A 20,523-nucleotide genomic window follows, 5' to 3' on the forward strand; every position below is an offset into this window, starting at 1 on the left:
ACATCACTTCAGAATTTGATGCAGTCACCCCTTCTATCGTAACCTGTATATCATTGGATTTTGAACATGGAAGGAAAAAGCACCGTTCACAGTGGGGAGAAACCGTACACGTGTTCTGTGTGTGGACGAGGCTTCAGCCGATCGTCTGACCTGTCAAAACATAAACGCAGTCACACTGGGAAGAAACCGTGGAAATGTGGGGACTGTGGGAAGGGATTCAATTACCCTTCCCTGCTGGAAATTCATCGGCGCAGTCACACTGGAGAGAGGCCGTTCACCTGCTCCGAGTGTTGGAAGGGATTCACTCCGTTGTCCCACCTGTTGACTCACAAGCGAGTTCACACTGGGGAGAGACCTTTCATCTGCTCTGAGTGTGGGAAGGGATTTACGGATTCATCCAACCTGCTGACACACCAGCGAGTTCACACTGAGGAGAGACCTTTTAAATGTCCAGACTGTGGGAAGTGCTACCTAAGTTCTGGGAATCTGATGTCCCATCAATGTCTTCACACTGATGAGACACCATTCAGGTGCTCTCAGTGCGGGACTGGGTTCAGGTGGTCATCTCACCTCACTGAACACCAGCGCAGTCACACTGGGGAGAGGCCATTCACCTGCTCAGAATGTGGGAAGGAATTCACTCAGTTATCCCACCTGCTGACACACCAGCGAGTTCACACTGGGGAGAGACCATTCACCTGCTCCGAGTGTGGGAAGGGATTCACTCAGTCATCCCACCTGCTGAGACACCAGCTGGTTCACAAGTAACTACAGTGATTGGATGTTGTTGTGAAATTCCATCCAGGACTAACCATGCTCATTTGGGGCTGTTTCTGCTGATGTTAATAAACTACAGCCCAGTTATAGGGGTTGATATTCTGGATAAAAGTCAAATAAATCAGCTTTGTGTTCAACTCACCGTGTGTCAAGTCTTTTTAATATCTCTAACACAAGTTAGTTCCTTTGGAAAGGCTCTCCCTCTCCCCTGGCTCCTCCATCCTCACCTCCAACAATAAGTGTGAGGAGTTCATGGAGCTTCTTTGTCACTAAGATTGGGACAATCCGATCATCTGCCTCTGCTGCTTCCCTCCCTTCCACTAACCCACCGGAACAAACTGTCTCTAAAGTTTCCTCTTGTCTGAGCCCTGAACCCACATCTTTCTCCAGTTTCTCTCCCATCTCCCCTCATTCTTCCTAAGCAAAAGATAGAGAGCTATTCCTATAATATTCAATACATTTCTGAAGATTTTATAAGGTTATTAGACAATAATTTCTTACAGACCTCCCCATCTTGAGAAGGGAATATCCTTACTGATTTCTCACAACTGATTTCTGACTAACCTCACTATTTCTAAGCTACGAGCTTGTTTTCCTAATTTCTTGATGACAAACTGTAGATAACATACTAAAGCTACTAGAATGATCAGAATCAGCAACACAAACCCTTGAGCTGCCACCAAGAATAAACGTAAAAACTTATTGAATAAAATGTGATAATTATTGACTAAGATTCATCCTCCTCACCTGCCGATCATCTCACACAATTCTACATTTTTGGAATGTTGTAAATACATCTGGTTCAAACAAAAGTTCATGTACGGATTTTAAAGATTCTCCATCTCTCTGTTCACCCGCCTCCAACTTGTGGATATTTTCTAAATCCAGATTCTATTTCCCTCTTCACTTTAACTTTACTCCCTCTGATAGGTACCAGTGTGTTTAATTCAATGCTGATTGTTTTATAATTAGTTTCACTATGGAGTGTGAGTTAATGTCTTGATGATTTAAAATATCTGATTCAATTTTCCACAATAATCACTCCATGTTGTTCTGTTGTCAAGTAGCTGAGCATGTCTGGGACCTGTTCTTCAGTGCAGGGTCACCATGCATTTCCACATGTTAATTACACCACATGTAACATATCACATCTGCACACTCACGCTATATCCCAATACCATGCTGCATGTGCCAACCTATGCAAGCTACTCTTGGTCCTTCAGGTGATCTTATCAAAATATCAATGGGGTGTCTGTCTGAAGATCTTTGCTGATCTACCCCTGCCTGGTTCTGATGCCTTGGATAGTGGCCAGACTATCAAATTCAGTTTCTTTTAAATACAGAGGCAAGGACACAAACATCACCAAGAGAAATGTTTACACTTCCCTGACTTTCACTAGAATGTACATTTATATCAATTTGAACTATTCCATTGAATTATACCCAAGTGAATTATTCCATTTCCCAATTGGTGGTGTGATTTTCTCTATCTTTTATTCTAAATACATCATTCCATGAATTACTATTCGATCTCATTCAGGAGCACTGGAGGAACTATATTGTCCCATTTAATACTCTCATATTATGGTGTTTGTAGATCAGAGACACAAGTATAGATACTTGCAATCAGATTGCAGATCACTCCCATATCTCCCATTCTCAGACACTTTGTCTTGGATGATAACAAATAGGATGAAGCCAAATCTTTAAAAATCAAAGCCTTTTGTTTAAATTGTCACCAGGCTGTCAGTGGAAAGGGTTAACTTCTCAGCTTGTTAGCAAAGGGGCTGAAGAAACATTCTCAAATGTGCACACTTGTGTCAACTTTATGTAACTTCATTTTCAGATCCAGGATGAACCAAACCCCATTTCAATCTTTGTTTTTCCAATTCTCTTGATATTTTTCTCAGCTTTTCAAAAATGTTATTATTTTCTTCTTTCTTCAGGCACCTTTCCAAATGATGGTAATAAAACTGAAGAAAAGTAAAACTGAAAAAGTTCACTTTCACAGGCAAAAGGAGCTTCAACCTTCTGAGACTGAAAAGAGTTAAAGAGGGTGGAGCTTCCCACAGCTTGTGAGCTCCAGATCATAACCTCAAGGGTGAAGCTTATCTTTAGGGAATCCAACTTTTTGATGATTTTTACAATTGTACAAGTTCATTGTGATTCATACTTAAAGGTTTACTTCACTCAGTAATTATAACCTTTCACTTTTCTCAGCACAGTAGCTGGCAGCATTTTAGACTCAATTCCAATTGTAAACTTCTCTTGTAGCTGGCGTATGGAGAAGATCATGTCCCCAGTAGATCTGCCAGCACAGAAACCGCACTGTGCTTCTGGATACACTCACTCTGCAAGTAGATGGAGTCTTTTAAGCCTGACCCTAGTGAAGGACGTCCCTGTGATGCTGAGGAGTGAGATGTCCCTGTAAATGTGACAATCTCCTCGGTCACTCTTGTTTTTGTATATTGTGATCATTCTTCAATCACACGAATGGTTCCTACCTCCCAACAGAGAAGGAGGATGTCATGAAGGTGTGGCAGTAGATGGGACTTTCTGGGTTGGAGCAGTTCAGCTGGAATTCCATCCTTGCCGGGTGTCTTTCTGCTTGCTAAACAATCAATGGTCTTTTCGAGCTCAAGTGATGAGGGTTCCTCATCCAATTCAACCATGACAGGAAACTGCAGGAGAGAGTCAAACAGAGATTGGGAGATGTCCTTATCACAGGAGTACAGCTCACAGCAGTTTCAACCCAGTGGGACATCTGTTCACATCTGTCAGTGGGTGCTTCAACATCTGCTCATTTTTAGGGGGGCAACTTTGGTGATAGTCGGACCAAGCGCCCTCGTGATCCCATCATACACAGCACGTAGATTTCCATTGTCACAGGCAGTTTGGATTTCTATATGTGGGCTGATCCAGTGTTTATTTGCACAGTATCTCCCCGTCTTTTACACAACTGTCTCAGCTACCTGCAAGTTACACAGTGTTCTAGCTGTTGGGTTTATGTTGTAATCGGGTAGGCGTTGCTTTTTACTTCAATGACAGAGTCATCTCTGCTGAGTGGGTCTCAAACCAGTCTTTGTTGTGGGTTCCACCTTTCCCAAATGTTGTTGCTGCTGTGTCAGAAATGATTGAACTCAGCGACTTCCAAGATTCAGCAATATCAATGTTGACTGATGAAGCTTTTATTGATGAACCTGTAAAATATTTCACTATTTTGTTTATCTTCCTTGATAATTTAATTACATAACAGAGGTGTCACTGTGAAGCCAGTGCAGGTCAGTCAGAATTGTCAGCAAGGATTAATCAGCACTTTCTAATTGGAGATGTTAATCAGTGGAACCTCTCAGACACTGAATTGTAGAGTTCGTACCAAAGATAAATTTAGGATAAAGTAAAAGTTAATAATTTTATTATAAATGCGTTCCTGTCATGGGTTCTTGAATTAAGTGTAAGATCACAGATGGAGCTTTTAAAAGACACACTGCAGTCCAGAAAATCAGTGACAGAAACAGAATATTAAACTCCAGCCAGTTATATGGCTTTTAACATCAGCAGGAACAAACCTAATTATTGTCAGACTATCAATCCTGGACGTGATTAACAGAAGCAGTAACTGCAGAATCCAACCCCACAGTTATTTATGAATTCACTGGTGAGTCCGCAGGTTGGAGGACCTTGTGAATCCCTTTCCACACACGGAACAGGTGAATGGTATCTCCTCACTGTGAATTCGCTGGTGTACAGTCAGCTTAGATAACTGTCTGAAACTCTTTCCACAGATATTTCAGCTGAATGGGCTCTTCTCAGTGTGAATTCGCTGGTGTGACTGAAGGCTGGATAACCGAGCAAATCCCTTCCCACACACGGAGCAGGTGAATGGTCTCTCCCCAGTGTGAATTCGCTGGTGTCTCACCAGATCAAATGACTGAGCAAATTTTTTCCCACACACACAGCAGGTGAACGGCCTCTCCCCAGTGTGAGTGCGCTGGTGTACAGTGAGGGCAGAAGAATGTCTGAACCTCTTTCCACAGGAAGTGCAGCCGAACGGCTTCTCCTCAGTGTGAATTCGCTGGTGTTCAATGAGGACAGATGACTGTCTGAAACTCTTTCCACAGCTACTGCACCTGAATGGACTCTCCTCAGTGTGAATTCGCTGGTGTAACTGGAAGCTGACTAATCGAGCAAATCCCTTCCCACAAACGGAGCAGTTGAATGGTCTCTCCCCAGTGTGAAGCCGCTGGTGTCTAACCAGGTCAAATGACTGAGTGAATCCCTTCCCACACACAGAGCAGATGAACGGTCTCTCCCCATTGTGAGTACGTTGGTGTACAGCGAGTGTGGATGAATGCCCGAAACTCTTTCCACAGGAGGTGCAGCTGAAAGGCTTCTCCTCAGTATGAATTTGCTGGTGTGACCAAAGACTGGATGGCCGAGTGAAACCCTCCCCACACACAGAGCAGGTGAACAGCTTTTCCCCAGTGTGAATTCGCTGGTGATTCAGCAGGCTGGCTGACTGAGTGAATCCCTTCCCACACATGGAGCAGGTGAACGGTCGCTCTCCAGTGTGAACTCGCTGGTGTGTAGTGAGGGTGGATGAATACCTGAACCTCTTCCCACAGTAAGTGCAGCTGAAGGGCCTCTCCTCAGTGTGAATTCTCTGGTGTAACATCAGGGAGGTTTTCTGAGTGAATCCCTTCCCACACTTGGAGCAGGTGAACGGCCTCTCCCCAGTGTGACTGCGTCGATGGTATTCCAGCCGGGATGGATAAATGAATCCTTTACCACAGTCCTCACATTTCCAAGGTTTTTCCATGGTGCCAATGTCTTTGTGTTTCTACAGTTGAGCCGATCAATATAAACCTTGTCCACACACAGAACAGGTGACAGTTTCTCTCTGCTGTGAACGGTGTGATGTTTGTCCAGGCTGTGTAACTGGTTAAAGCGCCTTCCACAGTCAGCGTGCTGAAACACTCTCACTCGGGTATATGTGTCTCGATGCTTGTCCAGTCACATTTATGTTTCAATTATTTTCTTGGAGACAAAATGGACGAACATTTTCCCTTCCACCTTCAAAGGTCGATGTTATTCAGGTTCTGGATAACCAATTGACTCAGCCAAGATGTTTAGTTTCAGTGCACATCTCCAAATCCTTCCTTTCTAAGGCCTGTAAAGAGAGGTTACAAAAGTAATCACTGTAAGTACAGCATAGGAATTCAGAGCAGACAATTCTTGTTTTCACTTTCTCATTTCCCAAAGCTGCGAACCCTTGGCCCAAACACACTCCCATTTCCTGTGCTAAATTCCAAACCCATCATACCATCTCCCCCATATATTTCCTCCACTCCCAGTTTTCTCCCTCCATCTGCTCTGGTTCAGTTCAGTTCTCAAACCCCTGTGTGCAGAGTGAGAATAAAATCAATGAATGAATCACTTTTCTCCTGGTCACTGGGACCCTGAAGCCCCACCTACTCTCATTTCACCAGGATAGCCAGGCATGCGCAAAGCTCGCTGCTGAAGCAAGATGGCGGCCGTTAACCTGGGCCTGTTCGTGGTGAAAAGCCCCAGAGCTGCAGGTTCTTATTTGTAGTTTCCTGCCTCCAGCGGGTGTTTCTGAATCCTCCCCACCCACATCCTAGGGCTTCTGCACTGCTCTTGCTCCAGCTCAAATTGACTGGCGAGTGATTGACAGCATCTCTGGCTCCAGCTCCGGCCTCCCCGGCTGCACTGGAGAGGTGCAAAGGAGATTCACCAGGATGTAGCCTGGGCTGGAGAGTTTCAGCTATGAAGAGAGACTGGATACGCTAGGGTTGTTTTACTTAGAGCAGAGAAGCCTGACGGAGGACCCGATAGTAGTATACAAAATTAGGAGGGGCATAAATAGGGTGGAAGTGAAGAAGCATTTCCCCTTAGCAGGGGTGTCAATAACCAGGGGTCATCGATTTAAGGTAAGGGGCAGGAGGTGTAGAGGGCATTTGAGGATTTTTTTTCACCAAGAGGGTGGTTGGAGTCTGGAACTCACTGCCTGAGGGGGTGGTAGAGGCAACAACATTTGAGAAGATTTAGATGAACACCTGAAACGCCACAGCTTACAGGGTTAGGGGCCAAGTGCTGGAAAATGGGATTAGAATAGATGGGGGCTTGACGGCCGGCACAGACACGATGGGCCGAAGGGCCGGTTTCTCTGCTGTTTCGCTCTGTGACTCTGACCAATAGGAAGGGGGCGGGGCTGGAGGACCGAGCGGCAGCGGCTGGTCCTCCAGCCAATCGGAATGAATGAGGGGCGGGGCTGAGCCCGCGGTGGCTGCGCATGCGCTCCGCCGCACACTGACCCCTATTAAGATGGCGGCCGTTGACCCCTGGGCCTGTCAGCGGGAAAACCCCGAACAGCTGCCGCCGGTTCAAACCCGGACCCGGGATCTTCTTACTGGGGGTTTGGGGTCTACACCGGGTGTTTGTGAACCCTCCTGTCTAACCCAGCCGCCGGCTCCATCCCTCCCCGCTCACCCGATAAACAGCCGCCGCCCCGGAGTTTGTTATTAGGGTTTGGCGGCTCCACTGGGTGTTTGTGAGGTCTCCCCACCCACTCCGCCGCCTCCATCCCTCTGACAATCGGCCGTTTCTCTCGGGTTGCGGAGTCGAGATAACCGCCTCCCCGCAACTGCAACCTCCAGACGGCGCATGCGCCAGCCTGAACATTGTACTGCGCATGCTCCTTTCGCAAGCCATCACTGCGCCTGCGCGAGGAGCTCCTGTGGTTCAGATGGGGCACATTCAACCCCGCAGCGAATGCTGGGTAAGAGCCGAGGCATGGAAAAGGCAACATGTTAAAGGCAGAATTATGTTTTCTACTCCGTTTACAATTGGAACCGTGGAGATAATGTACAGAATTATTAAATAATTTGTTCCAGCAACCAAAGTTCATGAAACCTCCACTTCTGTTCTGGGAGTAATCAACAGCAGACCACATCCAACCCCAACAGTTGGATGTGAACCCTTTGGAGTTTCAGCAGTTGGAATGAACAAGTGATTTTTAAAAAGTAATTGTATACATTGGTCCATTGGCTTCATTGTCTTCGAATCACAAAACATAATTTTCAATTCAACCACGTGGCCTTTCAATGGTGGTGATCCTACCCAGCCTTCGCTGCGGGGTTGAATGTGCTCTATCCTCACTGCAGGATTTCCCCGCACAGGCGCAGTACCGGACTCTGCCAGGAGCATGCGCATTGCGGGCTCTAACTTGAGCTGAGCAATAGGAGTGAATGGAGTCGGTGGGTGGGCAGGAATGGAGGCGGCCGATTGCTAGGGGACGATTGGAGGGGCCGAAGAGGTGGGGAAAAATGGCGGCGGCTGAGCGTATGAGGCTTCACAAATACCCAGTGGAATCCTCAAACTCTCAATAAGAAACTCCCGGTCCCGGGGTTGCACCAATCGGTGTGGCGGCTGTTTATTGGGTGAGAAACTGCCCGATGAGCGGGGAGGGATGGAGCCGGCAGCTGGGTTAGATAGAGAGTGTGGGGGAGGCAGATTCAGTCGTGGATTTCAAAAGGGAATTGGACCAAAACTTGCAGCATCTCCAGGGAAAGGGCAGGAGAGTGGGACCAGGTGAGTTAGTTCCAGAAGAGTAAGAGGTCCCCCATTTCAGACAAAGGTGAAGAGGTTTTTTTGGTTTTCTCAGAGGGTCGTTAGTGTGAGGAATGTTCCCCAGAAAGCAATGGAGGCTGTGTTATTGAATTTATTCAAGGCAGAATTAGACAGATTTTTGATAGACAAGCGAGACAAGGGTTATGGGGGGCAGCGGGGGTTGGCGGGGCGGGGGGTGGGGGGGGAGGTGTTTGTGGTGGTAATGGACAGACAGGAAAGTGGAGTTGAGACCACAACCAGATCAGCCATGATCTTATTGAATGGCAGAGCAGGGTCAAAGAGCTGATGGCTGACGATCCTCTGACCCAGGCTGAATGGCCTCCATCTGTGGCATTACCCTGGCTCTGATTTTATGGTACTGTGAGGGGCTTGAGCGATAAAATGGTCTCTTCCTGTTCCTATTTGTTATGATCTAATTCAGTACCGATACCACTCAAGGCAATGGTTACTATCATATTGCCAGCAGTAGCATGTGCGACTGGTCCAAGGCTAGATTTAGGCTGCAGTCTCTTTCAAACCATGGATTTGAATCTCATCACTGCCAAAGTTTCTGTTGGTTCGTCCTTTCAGACGTTTCATCAAATCCCTTAGGATAAGCTTGGGGCATTGACATATGAAGTGGTTTGTCTTGGTAGGGAGAACAAGGGAGGCTGTAGGAATTGCAAGGTGAGTGGGAATAGGTGGGGCTGAATGCTCTCAGTTTCTGCTGTAACATTTCCATGATTTTACATGAACAGCATTTATACCAGTGTTAGATCTCCAGTCGTGGCTGAGTGATTAAGGCGATGGATTGGAACTCCGCTGGGATCTGCCCACGCAGGTTCACATCCTGCCAATTGCGCTGCTCAGTGTTCCTTCCTTTTGGAACCTCCAGAATTAATTATTGGCTAAATGGAGTCAGAACCTTCCAAACACTCCCGTCTGTTTTTCCTGCTTCACTTCTGTGTTCCTTCTTTCCTGTTTATCCATAAGCATTCACTGAATCTGCAGTCAATATTGGAACAAAGCTGAGATAATTAGTGGCATCCTTGTTTTCTGAGAGTTTGCCTCTCCTTAGAGACAAACCCTTGCCCGCTGTCACTCTCGGTGTATATGTCTGTGTGTGTCAATATGGTTCAGTTACTGAGGGGTGAGCACATTTTTACCATTGCAAACTTTATTCAATTTCATTATATATCTTCATGGTAAATGGTACAGAGAATAACAACAGGTGTAAAAGTTGAAGGAGGAGATTGAATCTTTCTGTGTTTATTTATGTGGAGACTGCTTATTGATTCTGTGCCCATACATTTCACAGCGGAGGAAGATTGAAATGTTCACTGAGCAACTTTTAAACAGACAGTCGATTCACTCGGTGTGATGGTGGGTTCCAGTTCGGTACATGCAATCAGAGAATCAATTTCTATTCATAGCTTTTTGCCCGATCTTTCTAATAGGTTGGATGTTATGTACATTTGTGGTCCATTTTCTCGATTTATTTTAAATGAATCTTCATAAATCTATTTGTGTGGGAACTTAGTGAATAACAGCAGAACTGGCAAAGTTTGGACAATATTTCCTTGTAGCCAAAGGACACAAAGCAGAACAATGCCAGTAATATAAGTGGAAGCGGGGAGAGAGGGAATCTACTTGACCCTAGGTGGTCTTAAACCATTGAACCTTCAGTTGGAGGCTAATTTCGTTCAAAAAGTATGCTGCAGAAACATCCGAATGGTTCAGATTCTGGGCTTTTACCGCCTGGGTTCCATTCCTTGTCCCGATGTTGTGCAAGATGTCATAACTAGCACCAAATTTATGGTTTGAAAAACATTCATATTAAACTCGAAACCTTAAACCTGTTTCTCCCTTCGTATTTGCTGTCACACCTGCTGAGAACTTCCAGCACTTTCTGTTTTTATTATAACATGAATTATTGTCTTCATCATACACATGAACACAAGAAATAGGAGCAGGAGTAGATCACATGGCCCATCGAGCTTGTTCTATCATTCAATTCAATCATGGCTGATCTTGGGCTTCAACTCCATTATCCTGCCCATTCTCCATATCCCTTAATTCCCCGAAAGACAAAAAGCCTGTCCATCCCAGCCTTAAACGTATTCAATGTTGGAACATCCACAACCCTCTGGGTAGAGAATTCAAAGATTCACAACCCTTTGGGTGAAGTAATTTCTTCTCATCTCAGCCCTAAACTATTGGCCCTTTATCCTGAGTGAGTGCCCCAGTGTTTTAGACTCCCTGATCAGCGGAAACAATCCCTGTGTCCACCCTATCAAGCCGTCTCAGAATTTTACAGGTTTCAATGAGATTGCCTTTCATTCTTCTAAACTCCAGAGAATAAAAGCCCAATTTATTCAGCCTCTCATCATAGGAGAGCCACTTCGTTCCAGAGACCAATTTAGTGAACCTTCTCTGCACCTTCTCCACTGCCAGTACTTCCTTTTATAAATGTGGAGATGAAAACAGCACATGGGATTCTAGATGCAGCCTCACCAAAACCCTGTTACAAGACTTCTTTATTCTTGCTCTCCAATCACCTTGTAATAAAGGCCAACATGCCATTGACCTTCCTAATTTCTTGCTGCCCCTGCATGCTAACTTTCTACGTTCCTTGTACGAGCACAACAAGGTGTCTCTGAACTTATAAATTTCTCACCTTTCAAAAGCATTCTGTTGTTATAATTTTTACAATCAAGTGAACATATTCGCAGTTGCCTACATTATATTCCATCTGCCATCTTGTTGCCCATTCACATGACTTTCCAATATCTTTTTAAGATGACCTTGTTACCAAAATCCATAAATTTATATTGTAGGCCCCAGTGAGAATTGAACTCACGACCCCTGGTTTACAAGACCAGTGCTCTAACCACTGAGCCATGGAGCCAGCTGTCAGTTCACCGTCACAGCAAGTATCCTTGTGGAACGACGAATAGGACAACGTCCTTTCTTTGCTGTAACTGTCTATAATTTTGTTTCCCAGCACCATTTCCCAGTCATTTCGACATTTTATTACACTCTATGGGAATGTACTTTCTTACATTCCCGCTTTTAAAGTCAAGACACTGAGCAATTTCAAAGTTTTTCTTTAATTCCAGCACAGGATTTGGGACCAGACCAGTTGAACGACACTTTATTGGTGCCAATCCTTCACTGCAGCTCACCCCTTAAAAACAGTGGCTGTCATTGCCCGAAGATGTCATTTATGATAAAATTCTGTGGGAGAAACTTATCTCTGGTGAACGTGTCTGAAAAATGGCGAATGTGGCGTAGGTAAAGCATGTTGCAAGAGCTATAGACAGCTTTCCTCGTGATTTAGAGGTGAGGATTCGGCCCTTTCACCGCCGTGGCCCAGACTCGATTCCCGGCCAGGCAAGAAGGTTTATTGATCTGGTACAAACTGCTAAAACAAGCTTGATTTACTTATTGATTGAAAACCGCAACGCACAACAGCTCCGCCCGAATCAGTGGAGTGAGAGTTGAAGTTTCACATCAGAGCTGCAAATGTCACACGTGGAACAGCTTCGAGAAGAAATACAGTTCCTAATGTCCGAGGGATATCAGTTTGGACTGTTTGTCTTTACAAATTCATTCTCTCGATGTGTCCATTGCCTTAACCACTCGACCACAAGGACTCGGTGTCTGTTTAAATGTTGCTCAGTGAAAATTTCAATCTTCCTCCGCGCTTTGTAACATACGGACACTTAATAACTGAACAGTCTCCACTCAGAAATACAGAAAGAAAATTCCTCCTGAACCATTTAAACCGGTTTTTATTTTCTCTCTACGATTTTAATATGAAGCCACACAAGTAAGGTGAATAAAGTGGGGATTGCTAAAAATGTGGAACTGAACCACATTGGCACACACAGAGGTACACACACTGACAGACATACCGAGAGCGACAGAGGCCTCAGGAGAGACAAACATCCAAAAGGAAAGGATATCACCAAATTGGCTCAGTTTTGTTCCATTTCCGTCTGCAGATTTCGCAAATCAACAAGAAAGTGCGGGATTCTTTGTTTGATTCTATTTAATCGATAACTAATCCTGTTGGCACCTGGTTAAAATCGGGAACAACGAGAACCGCAGTCAGCAAACCAACATTGGGGGAACCCCGATGGATGTCAGTACCATCGCCCTCAACATTCGTCCGCGACTAACAACACTTCCTGACGGAAACCATGTTCACATCAAATCAGAGACGGCTATAAAGTAAGGTTTTGGCCCGTCGTGTCTATGCTGGCTCTCAAGAAGAGCAACTAAACCAATTCCACACACCCGCCTTTCCTCCACACCAATTTCTATTTACATTGTCCATCCTCGTTCACCCTGTCAAGATAAAGGACCACAACCCGCCCCACTCCCCGTATTAAACTGGATTTGTCTCTTGCTCACCCAAAGGGAATTCCTAACGTGCCCGAAAGTGGGAAGCAACTGAAAATTTGGGAGCGGTGGGATTCGGACCCACTCCTCCAGAGACTGGAACCTGAATCCAGCTCTCCAGTTTGTAGAGAAAATGGAATTAGATTGTAGATAGCAGCTCAGAAATAATGATGACCTGCTTGATCAGGGTAAAGTTCGTTTGTAATTCGATATGAAATCAATTGCATAAATAAATAATGATTGTATCGAAAACTGTATAAGGAATCCTAGTCCAACTCTTCATGTCATTGGGTCAGGGAAACTTTGTTAACAAAGGCAAACTGTGCATGGATTCTGCAGAAACTCCTTCTTCAAGCGAGAAATGGACAATGATTGAAAGGGGGAAAACTCAGGTTTAAGTAAAGAGAGAAGGAATTTGAGACTAATTGGTTAGCTCTTTAAAAATAGCTGGCACAGATACGATGGGGTGAAGGGCTTCACGTTGTAGTAAAAACGGGAAATGCTGGAAAAACTCAACTGGTCTGACAACACCTGTGGAGACAGAAGCAGGGTTAATGCTTCGAGTCGACTCTGGAGAAGAGACATACGGACTCGGAACATTAACTCTATCCACAGATGTTGCCAGACCTGCTGAGTTTTTCCAACATTTTATATTTTTATTTCAGATTTCCAGCATCTACAGTATTTTGCTTCCATCTTCGGTCCTCTTACTGCGTTGTGCCATTTGATGAGGACATTGTTGATCAGTCTGTCTCCAGCATTCCTAATGAGAACAGCCGAATTCCATTTCTTCAAAACAAAGACCCAAAGTGCTGCTGCATGACGTCACCGTTTAACATTCCAGACAGCTCCATTGGGATCTTTACAGCGCAGGGTTTGTGCAGGGCAGTGGGGGTCACGGTCATTTCACATTTGGCAGAGCAGCGGTTTGAAACCGGGTAAGAGCATGATCCAAAGTGTTCATTTAAGTGTGATTGAATGTTACATAATTTACATTTGTTGTTAAAAATGAACACATGAGTTCGAATCCTGCCGCCTAAGGATTTATCATTTAAATAGGAAAAAACCTATCCAAACACATCTGTATTTTCTTATTCATTTGTTGGCATTCAGGAGGTGGCGTAGTGGCATTGTCATAGTCTAGAAATCCAGAGATAAAAGCAAAATACTGTGGATCTGAAATAAAAAAAGAAAATGCTGGAAAAATTCAGCATGTCTGGAAAGAGAAACAGAGTTAATGTATTTCCATATGACCCTTCTTTAAAGTTCTTTGAAAACAGTACACAGGGCCGAATTGCCTCTTTCTTTACCATAACTTTCTATAGTTTGATATTTCCCAACACCACGCTTACTTCTTTCACGCTCATTGTGCCATTTTATAATCTACTCTTGCGAGTGGGTTCAAAGCTTAACAGCGTGCACAAGACTGGGAGGAGTCTGCGAATGTGGATAATCGGCACTATGCACATTCCATAAATCGATATCTGGGAGAATCAGGAAGATGAGATTCTAGTTTATCTTTACCATGTCGCCTGCAAACTCACTATTTCTAAAATCCTTGGGTCCCACATTCCCAGTCCCTGCTTTCCAGGGAAAGCTTGGGTTCATGAACTGACTGTACCTGCCTCAAGCAGCTAATTGACCTGGGAGCTGGACGGGCAGAGGGAGCTGGAGGCGAGGCAGGGACAGAAGCAGAAAGAGATGTGATATGAAAGTGTTTAGAATTTGATGTGTGTCAGTTACTTTCAGTGATGAATGTCTGCAGTGTGTTCTCTTGTCAGTTTCACAGGAGCCGCAGTGATGAGGTTGGTGGGTTTAGGAAATTGACAGTCACACATGAGCAGCTTGTGGGGCTATTTCACCTCCCTGTCAATTTCATGTTCCAGCTCGCAGAAACCATTATTGTCATTGACTGAAGAATTGGTTCCATCTAAAACGGAAACATGGATAAAAGCAACGTCGATAAACCAAACTGAAAGCAACTTGACAGCTTCCCTAACAAAAACAGATATAAAAATATCTAGAAAAACTCAGCAGGTCTGACAGCATCTGCGGAGAGGAATACAGTTAATGTTTCGAGTCCGAATGACTCTTCAACAGAACTAAGGGAAAAAAAAAAGAAGGGAGGTGAAATATAAGCTGGTTTAAGGGTTGGGGGGGGGGGGGGTGGGGGGGGTGTTGGGGGTGGGACAGGTAGAGCTGGATAGAGGGCCAGTGATAGGTGGAGATTGCCAAAAGATGTCATAGACAAAAGGACAAAGAGATGTTGACGGTGGTGATATTAGCTAAGAAATGTGCTAGTAGGTGACATTAAGGGTAGAAATCAGGATGAGCAAGGTAGAGATAGCCCTAGTGGGGGTGGGGTGGGGGGAAGGGATGGAAATAGGCTAAAAGGTAGAGATAAAACAATGGATGGAAATACATTTAAAAATAATGGAAATAGGTGGGAAAAGAAAAAAATATATAAATTTTTGGTAAAAAAGGAAAAATGGAAAGGCGGTGGGGATGGAGGAGAGAGTTCATGATCTAAAGTTGTTGAACTCAATATTCAGTCCGGAAGGCTGTAAAATGCCTTGTCAGAAGATGAGGTGCTGTTCCTCCAGTTTGCGTTGAGCTTCACTGGAACAATGCAGCAGGCCAAGGACGGACATGTGGACATGAGGGCAGGGTGGTGTGTTGAAATGGCAAGCGACAGGGAGGTCTGAGTCATGCTTGCAGACAGACCGAAGGTGTTCTGCAAAGCGGTCACCCAGTCTGCGTTTGGTCTCTCCAATGTAGAGGAAACCGCATTGGGAGCAAAGCATGCAGTATACTAAATTGGGGGAAGTGCAAGTGAAATGCTGCTTCACTTGAAAGGAGTATTTGGGCCCTTGGACGGTGAGGAGGGGAGAAGTAAAGGGGCAGGTGTTGTACCTTCTGCGGTTGCATGGGAAGGTGCCGTGGGAGGGTGTTGAGGTGTAGAGGGTGATGGAGGAGTGGACCAGGGTGTCCTGGAGGGAACGATCCGTGCGGAATGCTGCCTGGGGGGTGAAGGGAAAATGTGTTTGGTGGTGGCATCATGCTGGAGTTGGCGGAAATGGCGGAGAATGATCCTTTGAATGCAGAGGCTGGTGGGGTGATAAGTGGGGACAAGGCGGACCCTATCATGTTTCTGGGAGGGAGAGGAAGATGTGAGGGTGGATGTGTGGGAGATGGGCCGGACACAGTTGAGGGCCCTGTCAACCACTGTGGGTGGAAAACCTCAATTAAGGAAGAAGGAAGACATGTCAGAGGAACTGTTTTTGAAAGTGGCATCATCATAACAGATGCGACGGAGGCGAAGGAACTGAGAGAATGGGATGGAGTCCTTACAGGCAGCGGGGTGTGAGGAGCTGTAGTCAAGGTAGCTGTGGGATTCGGTAGGCTTGTAATGAATATTGGTGGACAGTCTATCACCAGAAATTGAGACAGAGAGGTCAAGAAAGGAAAGGTGAATTGTCAGGAATGAACCACGTGAAAATGATGGAGGGTTGGAAATTGGAAGCAAAATTAATAATTTTTTCCAGGTCCAGACGAGAGCATGAAGCAGCACCGAAGCGGTCATCGATGTACCGGAGAAAGAGTTGTGGGAGGGGGCCGGAGTAGGACTGGAACAGGGAATGTTACACAAACCCCATAAAGAGACAAGCATAACTGGGGCCCATGCGGGTACCCATAGCCACACCTTTTAGTTGGAGGAAGTGAGAGGAGTTTAAGGAGAAATTGTTCAGTGAGAGAACAAGTTCATCCAGACGGAGGAGAGTAGTGGTGGATCGGCATTTTTTGGGCCTCTGTTTTAGGAAGAAGCAGCAAGCCCTCAGACCATCCCGTTAGGGGATGGAGGTGTAGAGCGATTGGATGTCCATGGTGAAGAGGAGGCGGTTGGGGCCAGGGAACTGGAAATTGTTGATAAGATGTCGGGTGTCAGAGGAATCGCGGATGTAGGTGGGGAGGGACTGGACAAGGGGAGAGAGAATGGAGTCAAGATAACGAGAAATGAGTTCCGTGGGTCAGGAACAGGCTGACACGATCGGTCTGCCGGAACAGTCCTGTTTGTGGATTTTGGTAGGAGGTAGAAGCGGGCCGTCCAAGGCTGGGAGACTATGAGGTTGGAAGCTGTGGAAGGAAGATCTCCAGAGGAGATGAGGTCAGTAACAGTCCTGGAAACAATTGCTTGATGTTCAGTGGTGGGGTCATGGTCCAGGGAGAGGTAGGAGGAAGTGTCTGCGGGTTGACGCTCAGCCTCTGGGTGGTAGAGGTCAGTGCGCCAGACAACAACAGCACCACCCTTGTCAGCAGGTTTGATGACAATGTCAGGGTTGGATCTGAGAGAACGGAGTGCAGCAAGTTCAGAGAGAGATAGGATAGAGTGGGTGAAAGGAGTAGAGAAGTGGAGATGATAGCTTCCCTGATGGTCTAGTGGTCAGGGTTCATCACTTTCTCAGTAGCAGCCCGGGTTCGATTCCTGATCAGGGAATGTCGATTTTTTATCTTGTTAAAATGAGTATTAATTATTTATTGATGGAAAAATTTTAACAGCTCCACCAGAACCAGTGGGGTGATAGTTGAAGTTTCGCCGCAGAGTTGGAAATGTCATATTTGGACAAGTCGAGAACAAAGACAGAAGCAGAGTGAAAGAAGGACAAGAGAAGGGCTGGGTGGAAAGCACTGACCACAGAGCTGGTGGCGCCAGGAAAAATATGGGTGGGAGAAGGGCAAATTTTGCTGCCTACTGTTTGCACTGACATAAATATGACTCTTGATAGATCAGCCAATCACTATTACAATTTGACAGCAGCACGCCAGGCCGAATGGCCTCTTTCTGTGCTGCAACTTTCTATAATTTTATGTTTCCCAACAGCACGGGTCATTCAGCCATTTTATAACCCACTCGAGCGAGATGTACTTTCTTACCTTGTATTCGGCTCGTTTGAAACCAATACACGGAACAAATTCAGCGAGATTTCTTGTTATTTCCAGCATGAAATTTGTCACGAGACTAATTGAGCGACACATTAATGGTGCCAATCCTTCACTGGAGCTCACCGCGTCCAAAGAGCACTGTTATCATCTGCCTGTTATGTAACTTCTTGCAATACATCTGCTGAACTATATAAGCTTATTACAGCTCTGCTTTCTTCACATTGAAATCCAATGTGAAAATATGAGCATTTTCAAAGCTGAACAACGTAGACAAGACTGGAAGGGAAGTGATATTGTGGATAACCGGCACTCTGCACATACCTGTGATCAGTACTTGGGCCAATCAGGAAGATCCTTGTGTCTCTGTACGCTGCTATCTGCAAACCGATCACGTTCTGTTTTACGCTCGCACCAGCTGAATGTGTTTGCATCAAGCAGCCAATTGACCTGGACGGGCAGAAAGAGCTGGAGGCGAATATCGGTCCTGCACAAGTTGCACAGCGAATTCAACAACCCCGCCTTTTCTCCACAGTCATTTATATTTTATTGTCTCTCAGTATTTCTGTTAAAGTGAAACACCGCACACACCTGCTTTAACTGTGAGCTGCCACTTTTTCGACCAATCGGGCAATTTTAGCAGCAGTGAAAGTGGTATTTGAAACCAAGCTTCATTATTACTGCCCATCGCCTTTCCTAGCATTGCTACTCAAATAGAACAGAATCAAAGCAGCAACAATACATCATAAGGCCCCACAAGCCTCCTCCGTCACTTTTTAAGATCATGGCGGATCTCCAGTCTCAACACCAATTTCTCACCCGATCCCGAGAGCCTTTCATTCCCTTAGAGTCCAAAAATCAGGAGAATGTTGGATGTTTTTTCTTCCATTGATCCGAGAGTTCTGTGGACACCTGGTTGAAATCAGCAATAATAAGAAGCACAGTCGGTAAGATTGGAACTTTCCTGGGGAAACCCTAGTGGATTTTAACAGCATTGTTTTCACCACTCAGCCACAATGATTGACCAAGGCCCCAATGCTTTCCACTCAATTATCAATAACATGATTCACAGCTTCCGCTTCTCAGCTGCACCTCCTTCCAAACATTGTGATCCATTTTCCTCAGGATCTGTTTCTGGATTCAATATTTAGCTGCTTTGTGACCTCATTTTGAAAACAGATTCGCTTCAATATCCAACACAAATTGAATTGCAAATCTGAAGGACAATCAGTGGAAAACAAGTCACTCAGTAACACAAATCCCATGGTGCTCATTTTCAGCTTCACAATAGTCAGCTTTTCAAGAACATGAAGGAATTTGACAGTGAAAAGATTTAGAAAGTTGGTGTGACATTTATTTGTGACTCACTCACTCGGGTCTTCTGTAAATGCTGCTCGGAGGTTTAGTGACCGGAATATAATCTACCTGCATTTTCCTGATCCTGTGCTCGGTGTATTGGGAGGTTTGGCCTGGGTTGGAGTATCTCGCGTCCCAGGGATGGGCAGTAACCCGCTGATTGAAGCTGCAGTCGCCACTTTCTGTTGGCAGCGGGTGATTGGAGAGTGCGGGGCCGGAATATTGCTGCTTTTCTGCTCTTCCCTGTCTCACTCACTGTGGAGCTGAGGAAGAGGGAAGAATTGATGAGTTTGTTTGAATCCAATAACTTCATAAATTTCCAGTGTGTTGGATATCAGTGCATGGTAGGTCTAAATGTTTTCTCATTATATTTGAAATTAATATTCGAAAAATAGCCGCTTGCCTGGGAGCTCACTGGATAACAGTGGAGCCGGCAACATTTCCGGTGTCTTGACATTCAGTTCAAGTAGCCAATGACAACCGGGAACTGAGTGACAATGAAGGCTGATGGAGGGGGAAAAAAGGGAAGTTTCGTCCTTGGGTGGTTTCGAACCACCAACTTTTCGGTTAACAGCCGAACACGCTGACCAATTGCGCCACAGGGACTGATGAAGATGTTATGCAGGATATCAGTGAGTTAAAGCTTCAGATTGCTGCTACTGGAATGACAATTGTCTCTATCAGTTTTACTCTTCCAAAATAAAGGGCAGGACATTCATTGTGGATACATGGAAACAGTCTGATCTCACCCACTGCAGACACATCCATGTCACCGGGAACCAGCTCCCCTACAACAGGTGCCGTCTCCCTTCGAGCCTTTCGGTGCCTTGATTGTTACCAAGTATTCTGATTGTCCCGAAGCCGATATTAGGTTTGAATTCCTGATGTGCAGTAACGAGAACCCTTTCAATGTCTCAGGTCAGTTAATTTCACTGATAACATCAGAGTCAATATTCCAGCGTCTTAAAGAAGGGAAAGATGCCTTGACTGTCTCTGGTCAGTCGAACAGTTCACCCTTCATTCTCCCCTGATTCCGGTTCCCAAAGAGTTTCTAAAGATTCACAAAGCTGGAGACTGGGTTTTCTGTTTTGGTTCCTTCTCCATTTTCCCACCTGCCAACTGACAATATTTTCCAAAATCTCATCTCAATCCCCCGCCTTGCATCATGTCCAGGGATGAGGAAATTCAGTTTTGTGGAGAGATTATAGAGACCAGGATTGTTCTCTTTAGAGCAAAGAAGTTTAAGTGGAGATTTCATGGAGCTGTTCGAAATAATGTGGGTGGGGGCAGCGGGGACGGGCGTCTTGATGGAGCAGATAGGGAGAGACTATTTCCACTGACGGGGGTCAGTAACCACAGGATTGGGATTTAAAGATTGTTAAAGAAAGACAGACTTGCATTTATACAGCGCTTTTC

The 20,523-nt window shown here is 45.3% G+C and overlaps 3 protein-coding genes and 2 non-coding genes across 5 annotated transcripts in view; 2 read left to right on the top strand and 3 right to left on the bottom strand.

Moving 5' to 3' along the window:
- Positions 1-918, top strand: part of LOC144673226 (uncharacterized) — a 91,158-nt gene extending 90,240 nt beyond the window's left edge. The window contains 1 exon segment of the mRNA XM_078535166.1: positions 93-918. Within this exon segment, the coding sequence (XP_078391292.1) occupies positions 93-768 (676 nt within the window). The 3' untranslated portion in view covers positions 769-918.
- Positions 919-2,666: 1,748 nt separating this feature from the next.
- Positions 2,667-7,630, bottom strand: LOC144673215 (uncharacterized). Its single transcript, XM_078535160.1, has 2 exons — positions 7,288-7,630; positions 2,667-5,947 (listed from the first exon to the last, which is right to left on the bottom strand). The coding sequence occupies exon 2, from the start codon at positions 5,594-5,596 to the stop codon at positions 4,568-4,570; it is 1,029 nt and encodes a 342-aa protein (XP_078391286.1). The 5' UTR covers positions 5,597-5,947; positions 7,288-7,630; the 3' UTR covers positions 2,667-4,567.
- The window catches only part of LOC144673218 (uncharacterized), a 73,006-nt gene continuing 59,605 nt past the window's right edge, over positions 7,123-20,523 (top strand). The window contains 1 exon segment of the mRNA XM_078535163.1: positions 7,123-7,213. Within this exon segment, the coding sequence (XP_078391289.1) occupies positions 7,123-7,213 (91 nt within the window).
- Positions 11,242-11,314, bottom strand: trnat-ugu (transfer RNA threonine (anticodon UGU)). The gene has a single exon. It is a non-coding gene; the product is annotated as a tRNA-Thr (tRNA).
- On the bottom strand, positions 19,640-19,713 carry trnan-guu (transfer RNA asparagine (anticodon GUU)). Its single transcript has one exon. It is a non-coding gene; the product is annotated as a tRNA-Asn (tRNA).

The sequence above is a fragment of the Cetorhinus maximus genome, unplaced genomic scaffold (genome assembly GCF_964194155.1).
Source record: "Cetorhinus maximus unplaced genomic scaffold, sCetMax3.hap1.1 HAP1_SCAFFOLD_316, whole genome shotgun sequence".
Taxonomy (NCBI): domain Eukaryota; kingdom Metazoa; phylum Chordata; class Chondrichthyes; order Lamniformes; family Cetorhinidae; genus Cetorhinus; species Cetorhinus maximus.